Source organism: Anomaloglossus baeobatrachus, chromosome 4 (assembly GCF_048569485.1).
Source record: "Anomaloglossus baeobatrachus isolate aAnoBae1 chromosome 4, aAnoBae1.hap1, whole genome shotgun sequence".
Classification (NCBI taxonomy): domain Eukaryota; kingdom Metazoa; phylum Chordata; class Amphibia; order Anura; family Aromobatidae; genus Anomaloglossus; species Anomaloglossus baeobatrachus.
In genome coordinates this window covers 698,759,858-698,768,800 of record NC_134356.1, presented here as the reverse complement: position 1 = coordinate 698,768,800, position 8,943 = coordinate 698,759,858, and the positions used below count along the sequence as shown (strand labels likewise).

The following is an 8,943-nucleotide window of genomic DNA, read 5'->3' as shown; positions in this document are numbered from 1 at the left end:
TACCGAGGAGACGGGCGGTGACCGGATACCGAGGACGGAGGAGACGGGCGGTCACTGTACTCTTTATATTTCTCTTCGTTCACTTTTGGTAATTGATAACCCATTAACCCTTTTGCTGTCTGTTGGAGGCTTCTTGCTGTGCATTGTTCCCTTTTGCACAGCTGTGTATATTTCTCGGTCTCTGCACTGTGCACAGGCCCGGGGCGCCCTCCAGTGGTCACAGCAGATATCATACAAGGTACTAGAATTATTTATTGCACAATTCAAGTTTTCTTAAAAAATATTTCTATAAAAATCAATTTCAGCAGCGAATAATTTAAAGCGTTTTGTACAGAAGCGGTGAAGGCTTTTCTTTCACGTCTCGTTGCGGCGACCTGTGGCTCCGCTGCTCCTTGTGGGGTTGGTAAGAGAAGGCAGCTCGGGCTGAGGATCAGTAGCGTCACCATAATGATGGCGCCATGGACGACTTCTGAGATCGCCCGCTACGACGGCCGCTGGGGAAAGACGAGAATCATCTGCCAATAATCCCCCTCTAGTATAAAAGACGGTGCGGCCGCCATCTTAGGTGCTGGGCGGCACCCGCTCTGCTCAGTGTCCTTCTACATAGGAGGGAATAGTCCTAGGGTCAAGGGTCCACGAATGACACCATGATGTAGCGTGTCCCCCAGGTGGTGGGCAGCCCCTCGTGGTAATGTGTCAGCCGACCCGGGTGGATGAAGGACCAGCCCTTCCGAGGAGACTCCACGCGGCAGTTGTAGCGGATGAACCTGCAGCCTCCGCCCTACGGAATAAGAGAGACACCATGTTAGGTTTCCACCGATGCTGGGCGGTGGCACTGACCACAACTCCGTCCTGTGCCAGGTATTACCAGAGTGAAAGACACATGACGGGCTGCACAATGCCTCCACTACCAACCAGGCACACGATGGACCACGATGGTCCCGGTAGGCCCACTACAAACCATGGTGCCACCGCTACATACCCAGGCACACGACGGACCATGATGCTCCCAGTAGGCCCACCACAGACCATAGTACCACCGCTACCCACCCAGGCACACGACAGACCATGATGCTCCTGGTAGGCCCACCACAGACCTTGGTACCACCGCTACCCACCCAGGCACACGACGGACCATGATGCGCCCGGTAGGCCCACCACAGACCATAATGCCACTCACCTCATAGTCGATGTCCTTATTGTTGAGAGCAACATTAATGGTGAAGGTGGAGGAGTCGTGGTGCGGGCGCAGGGACGGCTGCTCATCTGGCCGGTACCGCACTATGAAGTTCAGGAACGCCTTGGCCTAAGAAGATGATGGCGGTCAGCAGCGGTAGCAGGAGCAATGATGGCTGATGGACAGGGAGGTGCGGCGTCTTACCTTGGTGTAGTATCCGGGGAACAGCTTCTCGGTGACGGGCGCAACGTAATCCTTCAAGAACTTCAACCACTCATCCTGGTACCCGACCTGCGTCATGTGGATGTCCACGGTGGGGACGCTCTCGTAGCCGCCGGCCAGACGCTTATCCTGACAACAACGGGAACCGAGAACAGGCCGAGTTATAATGTATGGAATAATACTATTATCTCCTGCAGTACGGGGCCTTGAAAAAGTATTCACACCCTGTGAACTTTTACATATTTTGACACACATTACATCCACAAACTTAAATATATTTTATGTGATACCAACACTAAAGTGTAGGTACAAGTCGGGACATTGTCTTACTGGAAGGTGAAGCTACGCCCCAGTCTCACGTCTTCTGCAGCCTCTAACAGGTTTTCCTACAGGATTGTCCTGTATTTAGCGCCATCCATCTTCCCATCACCTCTGAGCAGCTTCCCTGCCCCAGCTGAAGAAAAGACTCTCCACAGCATGATGGTGCCTCCACCATGTGTGACGGTGGGGATGGTGTTCTCAGGGTTAGGGTTCTGTTTTTAGCCCAGTTCTCTAACCAGAGCTCCTTCCTCCACTGCTCACTGTACCTTCTCCAGAGCTTCTCCTTCCATAAAGGGCAGATTTATAAAGTCTGTGACCAACAGTCGTCCTGTGGACAGATTCTCCCCCCTTGAGCTGTTATCTCTGCTTGTCCTGTGGAGATTCTCCTCTTGAGCTGTGATCTCTGCAGTTCCATCGGTGACCTTGGGCCTCTCAACTCTTCTCATTAGTGCTCTCATTCTTGAGATGCCAGTTTCGGTGGATGCCATGTCTTGGTCTTGTAGGCTTGCAGTTTTGCTGCACTCCTTCCATTTTTGGATGATAATTGGGAGCAGTGCTCTGTGAGATATTCACAGCTTGGCTATTTTCTATACCCTAAAACCCTGCTTTTTGTCATCTCCTTTTTATCCCTGATCTGTTTGGTGGATCGTTGACCTGTCTGATGGGCTCTTTGGTTTTCATGATACTATTTTATCCCTGACCTGTCTGGTAAGTTCCTTGGTTTTCATGATGCTGATTGATCTCTGACCTGTCTGATGAGTTCCTTGGTTTTCATAACGCTGGTTGATCTCTGACCTGTCTGGTAAGTTCCTTGGTTTTCATGATGCTGATTGATCTCTGACCTGTCTGATGAGTTCCTTGGTTTTCATAATGCTGGTTGATCCCTGCATCTGAGGTCTTCACAGAACAGCTGTAGTTATACTTAGAAGGACTCACCCAGGAGGTGGTAATGTACTGATTATCTGTTTTACATATTTTTAACATTTCTCAGCTTCAGAGATAAAATCGGCCATTTCTTAATGACTTCTCCTCAAATTTGACAATGGCAATGTCTCCTGTTTCGATATCAAACATTTTCCTTTCACTGCGACTTTTAATCCCATGTTTTCTTAAGATTTCCACCATCTCTTCATCGTTCTCTGCTCTTTGGACCCCACTGATGTGAATACCCCAGTGCCGCCTTTTCCTTTCCTACAACAGACGGAGAAGCTCTTCTTGAAGACGCTGACTATTCTGAGGTCCAGTAAAGTCTTCTTCCTTCATCTTTGCTTCACACAACCTTCGAGATTTGTCAATGAGGCACTTGATGTTTTTGCATTTTTATCTGTTGCCTTCACAACGTTCTTCATTAGACCCAACTTGATAGAAGATTGTCACCACCATTACTTGAGGGCCACAAGTTCTGAGGCCGGACATTGTGACTCCCTGGGTGAACCCGTCTCCTGTAGCGATTTTCTCCTGACTTTCCCACTCACACAGAAGCAGCAGGACTTTGTGTATCCAGCCTGGAGACCAAGGAAGAGAACGACCACCTGCATGTCACCACCGAGGGGCCGCAAATGTCATAGTTCAGGCCCCTCAGCAGCTTTTTCATGTCATTATAGGTTTCCTTCATGTGGACGGCGGAACAAACTGGAATTGAAGACTGCGCGTCGTCGTTATACAGCAGGACGGCTTTAAGGCTCGTCTTGAATCATTCGATGAAGAGCCGCCATTTCTCTGGATTATGATCTTCAGAGCTTCCATTAATCTGGTGATGATGTTACCACAAGATCTTCATGGAGGACAAAGTATCGGACCAGCTCTTTATCACGGCGGCAGTACAAGTAGAATCCGAACATCGCCGGCGAGGAGAACCCACTGCTGTATCCGGTAACCCAAGAACTCGGGACCACTCCGGGCCGGATCCAAATCCCTTGGAGCTCGGGACCACTCCGGGCCGGATCCAAATCCCTCGGAGCTCGGAACCACTCCAGGCCGGATCCAAATCCCTGACAGGATTGTTCAGGTCCTCTGTGTTATCAGGTGTGGAGCTGGTGAGGTTGGATTGTGAGAGGACAAAGCTTCATGACACTAGGCGCCCTCGTCTTCCTCACCGAAGAGGTTTTTGGAGCCGGCCGTTCTTCTGTATCTGGTGCTGATTGAAGCCTCAGATGTCTTGTCCCTGCCACCACGGAGTGAGATCTGATCCTCTATTGCCGCCTACGTGGAGCTGATTCCCGTCCTGGTCTCGTATTCTGCAGACAAAATCCAGGTGGTCGCTTTCCTTATCGTGGTCAAGTGTCGTCTTTGTGATGCAAAAGTAACTTCTTATATAGAGCAAAAACTATGGCTTCATAAAGCAAGAACTAAACATCTCGGGGAAAACCCATGGAAACACGTCCGTACGCTAAGAAATCCTACAACTGTAAACCTTACACACAGAGCATATATAGGAGGTGATGATGTCACTGTCATAAGGTGATGTCATCGGAGATGAGGTGGAGCTTTTTGATTGAGCAATAAGATGACAGAATCCTGAAGGCTCAGGAGTTTAAGGGTGTAATACGAAAAATATCACGGGGTGTGAATACTTTTGAAGGCAGTGTATATTACAGGCTTATTATTATCCCTCCCCTCGCCCTGTTACCTCATTTTTGCCCCCGGACCACTTGCCAAAGTTTTCCATTTCCTCCACAAACTCGTCGCACATGACTTCCTTGAAGATGGGGAACCAGTAGACGTCCGGACAAGGCTGCAGAGGGCGACACCTCGTAAGACATGACCCCCCACACATGGCCCCATCCCACCCCACCAAAAGCCACCTAGTCAGGCGTGACCCCCCCCAAACACGGCCCCTCCCACCTCCCCCGAGAGCCCCCACCACATTACCTGCTCATAATAATCCTCCTCAAAGATCCGAGAGTAATTTTCATGGATGTATTTCTCCTTCCAGTCCTGGAGAGAAAAAGGACAAGGTGAGCACTGGGCGAGGAGAGGGAGGAAGCCGTGAAAGGCCGGAGAGGAGAAGAGAGGGGGGAAGCCGAGAAAGGCCGGCGAGGAGAGGGGGAAGCCGAGAAAGGCCGGCGAGGAGAGGAGAGGGGGAAGCCGAGAAAGGCCGGCGAGGAGAGGAGAGGGGGAAGCCGAGAAAGGCCGGCGAGGAGAGGAGAGGGGGAAGCCGAGAAAGGCCGGCGAGGAGAGGAGAGGGGGAAGCCGAGAAAGGCCGGCGAGGAGAGGAGAGGGGGAAGCCGAGAAAGGCCGGCGAGGAGAGGAGAGGGGGAAGCCGAGAAAGGCCGGCGAGGAGAGGAGAGGGGGAAGCCGAGAAAGGCCGGCGAGGAGAGGAGAGGGGGAAGCCGAGAAAGGCCGGCGAGGAGAGGAGAGGGGGAAGCCGAGAAAGGCCGGCGAGGAGAGGGGGAAGCCGAGAAAGGCCGGAGAGGAGAGGGGGAAGCCGAGAAAGGCCGGAGAGGAGAGGGGGAAGCCGAGAAAGGCCGGAGAGGAGAGGGGGGAAGCCGAGAAAGGCCGGAGAGGAGAGGGGGAAGCCGAGAAAGGCAGAGAGGAGAGGAGAGGAGAAAGCCGAGAAAGGCCGGAGAGGAGAGGAGGAAGCCGAGAAAGGCCGGAGAGGAGAAGAGAGGGGGAAGCCGAGAAAGGCAGAGAGGGGCAAGTATGAAGGAGGAGCATAAATAAGGGGGTCAAGTAGCAAGAATGAGGGAGAAGCATAGGGTGAGAAAAGGAGCTGCATCTGAGGGGAGAAGCAGCAACAATGAGGGTGGCGCTAGGTCTGAGTAAGGAGCATAGAGAACAGGAGAAGGGCAGCAAGAATGAGGGAGGAGCACACAGTGAGAAGAGGAGCAGAGAGAATGGGGGGGAGGGGCTTCTTACCACAGGGTTTTCAAAGATCTGCCACAAGTCGTTGTGTAGATGAGAGATGTTGTACTTGGATGTGGAGATCAGACGACCAAAATCATCCCGATTACTGATGTGCAAGAAGACGCTCTGCAGAGGAGAGGTGCAGACCCGTGAGTCATCACCCCCATCATCAGTAACAGGAGTGGACATGAGTCATCACCCCTATCATCAGCAACAGGAGGGGACATGAGTCATCCCCTCATCCTCCCCCGACTCGTCGTCACCTACCTTGTCCCTAACACTCTTACAGAACGACATGTCTGAGTCGACTCCTGACAACGTGAAGACGTTCCTGCGTGACAACTCCCCGCGAATAGTCTCCCCGGTAATGAGGTAAGAATGGGCGATGTACGGGACGTTCCACACCCCACTGCAAGACACACAGGTGTGAGCAGCCCCGCCAACGAGGGGTGGCCGTAATCGGATTACACACGGGCCCCGCCCACTGTGGGGCATCCTGTACTCACATCCGCTTTCCTTGCACGATATCCACATAGTCTTCGGACCGGGCATAGTACCCCTCCGGGCTGAGAGCCCCCCAGAAGTTGGACCACAGTTTCCCGTTGCGAGACACCATGGGGGCGATGACTTTCCTGCAGGTAGAGGGTAGTGTGTCAAGTCACGTCTGCGTGGCCCCTCCCCCCGGACCGCAGGGTGAGCCCCCTCCTCCCCCACGGCGAGCCCCTTCCACTCCCCGGACCGCAGGGTGAGCCCCCTCCTCTCCCCGGACCGCAGGGTGAGCCCCCTCCTCCCCCGGCACTGACCTCTTCTCCTGGATCAGGATGTACAGGGTGTCGGGGTTGGTCAGCACCACGTCGGCGTCCAGGCTGAAGTAGTAGTCGCAGCGGTCGTCCTGCCGGCACAGGTCCCTGCACACACACAACGGGTGAGTCCGGCGCACGGTGCCCCCCAGCCCAGGCGGTGCCCCCGCACTTACATGCCCATGTCTCGGGCCTCGCCCTGGCTCAGCGCCTCCTCAGGACCCACCACCTTCACCTCCGGGAACTCCTCCTTGTGCTGCTCAAAAAAGTTCTGAATGTGCTTCTCGTGGTAAACTTCCTGCGGGTGAAAAGAGGCGGAGTCAGTGCGCCGCTATGTCACATGACTAACGGGGCGCATCGGGCTGTAGACCTGCTAATGGGGGCACACTGGGGAAAATGCTGCTAATGGGGGCAAACAGTAGTGTTTGGGGGCGGGGGGACATCTGGTGGTCGGCAGCGGGTGACGGGGGGAGACTTACGCTGTTGTGGATGTAGAGGGACAGCCGGTTTCGCGGGTAGTTTATGGTCATCAGTCGCTCCAGGAATTGCGGCAGGAACGGTGTTGGCTGCTCGATGAACACCGCGAGGAGAACGCGGGGAAGATCATCGTCCTGCGGGAGACAAGACGGGCACTGCTCAGCCCGGAGCGGCGGGATCTGCCGCACTGCATTGTGGGAGAGGGCACTCTGCAACACCAGGGGTACAGCGATCCCCCACAATGCAATGCTCCAAAGTGCAGAACAGCAGAGCACAGCTCTGGAGGTGACTGGAGGATAAGACATGATGTAACAGCAGAATAGTGAGTGCAGCTCTGGAGGTGACTGGAGGATAAGACATGATGTAACAGCAGAATAGTGACTGCAGCTCTGGAGGAAGTAACAATTTGTCATACGGATCTATGACCACTGGGAGGCGCTGCACTCACCTCCACCTCGGAGAGGTCCAGCAGGTCGTCGTCGCACACCTCGCAGCCGCCCTCGTGGGTCCAAGCATTTGGCACATAATTCCCCAGGTAGTTCAGCTGCAGCTGGAGAGAAACCGGAGATTAGTGGCAGCGGTGAGCTGAGGGAGCGGCAGCAGTGGGGCGGGGCAGTACCTTTGTGGGTCCATTTCCATGGATGATGACCGGAATTGTATCAAATGCCACGTTCCGCGCCCGCACCTTATTCTTGTCGAACTTCATGACGACCTCATCTGTAAGAAGAGATGGACGACCGATTACTGGGCAGGTGCCCCCCGACAGCCGGACGCACCCCCGACAGCCACCCCCGCAGCCAGACGCCCCACCGACAGCCACCCTGCAGCCAGACGCCCCCCCCGACAGCCGGACGCACCCCCGACAGCCGCCCTGCAGCCAGACGCCCCCCTGACACTCATCCATCACACAGCAGCCCGTTACCCACCCCACAGACGGCAGCCCCATGCCCGGCTACCCCCCGAGGCTGCCCGGTTACCCCAGACCTACCGATGGCTCCGTTCAGATTCTGGAAGATCTTGGACTTGTGGTCGAGGCCGATGTTAAACTTCCCCTGTGAGAGAGCGGACAGGTGAGCGAGGCGGCCCCCGGGCATTGTGCCCCCCCATGCATTGTGCCCCCGGATGATCAGTATGTGCCCCCTCACCCTGAACTCCTCGTCCAGGTAGACCTTGGTGTAGAACAACTGGTCGTCGTCATCGTCCTTGAACTTCCAGAGTTGGGCGATGCGGTAGAGCTGCGGAGCGTAACCGATGAAACCTGTGGAGAGATGGGTGTGAGGGCACCGGCGGGGTCACACCGCAGCACAAGGAGTAAACATGGCTGCCCTCGCGCTCTCACCTCCAGAGTTCAGGAAGCGTTTGCCGCTGCTGAGCGGCGGGTACTTCTCCGCCAGGGACCAGTCCGGCCAGCAGAAGCCCTCCGCAGAGAAGACCACCTTCTGGTCAAACTGCTTGAACTTCCAAAGCAGCTCGATGGGGCTCCCGGCCAGGATAACGTCATAACTGTGGGGGAAGATGGCGGGTGGGGGTCAGGACGTCAGACACGACCCTGGCTCCTCACCCACCGCTCCTGGGTCACTCACCTGTCCACAAACAGGATGATCCTGTCCTCCTCCTCCCGGTAATCCTCCAGCGCCTCCTTCAGCCAGCGCACCTTCTGACCGCCACCAACCGTGCGGGCCACATCGCCACCCTTCCACTCCTGCCCCAGGCCCAGGGTCTGTGAGAACAGAGGGGGGGTTAGATAGAGGGAGACCCCCGGACGTGGAGTGTCCAGGAGGGGCACCTTACCTTCACTGTGTAGTTAAAATGGCGGGCAGTCCGGAGGAAACGCTGGTAGCCCTCCGTGGTGTCCGTGGCCACAGTGATGACCAGAAGCTTCTCTAGAAGACAAGAAGAGCAATGAGCGAAAGGAAGGTGAGGAGCACGGACCGACGGGGGGAGCACGGACCGACGGGGGGGAGCACGGACCGACGGGGGGAGCACGGACCGACGGGGGGAGCACGGACCGACGGGGGGAGCACGGACCGACGGGGGGGGGGGGGGGAGCACGGACCGACGGGGGGGGGGGGGGGGGGAGCACGGACCGACGGGGGGGGG

The 8,943-nt window shown here is 55.6% G+C and overlaps 1 protein-coding gene across 1 annotated transcript in view; it reads right to left on the bottom strand.

Annotated features, from left to right (window-relative positions):
* Positions 1–220: 220 nt before the first annotated feature.
* Positions 221–8,943, bottom strand: part of PLOD3 (procollagen-lysine,2-oxoglutarate 5-dioxygenase 3) — a 68,964-nt gene continuing 60,241 nt past the window's right edge. Inside the window, exons 2-19 of the mRNA XM_075346731.1 lie at positions 8,635–8,726; positions 8,427–8,563; positions 8,183–8,346; positions 7,989–8,101; positions 7,832–7,895; positions 7,463–7,560; positions 7,292–7,393; positions 6,846–6,977; positions 6,543–6,664; positions 6,370–6,474; positions 6,073–6,198; positions 5,834–5,975; positions 5,579–5,692; positions 4,592–4,657; positions 4,350–4,454; positions 1,382–1,528; positions 1,181–1,306; positions 221–781 (exon numbers count right to left, since the gene is read on the bottom strand). Of these exons, the coding sequence (XP_075202846.1) occupies positions 626–781; positions 1,181–1,306; positions 1,382–1,528; positions 4,350–4,454; positions 4,592–4,657; positions 5,579–5,692; positions 5,834–5,975; positions 6,073–6,198; positions 6,370–6,474; positions 6,543–6,664; positions 6,846–6,977; positions 7,292–7,393; positions 7,463–7,560; positions 7,832–7,895; positions 7,989–8,101; positions 8,183–8,346; positions 8,427–8,563; positions 8,635–8,726 (2,111 nt within the window). The 3' untranslated portion in view covers positions 221–625. The remainder of the gene's footprint in view (positions 782–1,180; positions 1,307–1,381; positions 1,529–4,349; positions 4,455–4,591; positions 4,658–5,578; positions 5,693–5,833; positions 5,976–6,072; positions 6,199–6,369; positions 6,475–6,542; positions 6,665–6,845; positions 6,978–7,291; positions 7,394–7,462; positions 7,561–7,831; positions 7,896–7,988; positions 8,102–8,182; positions 8,347–8,426; positions 8,564–8,634; positions 8,727–8,943) is intronic.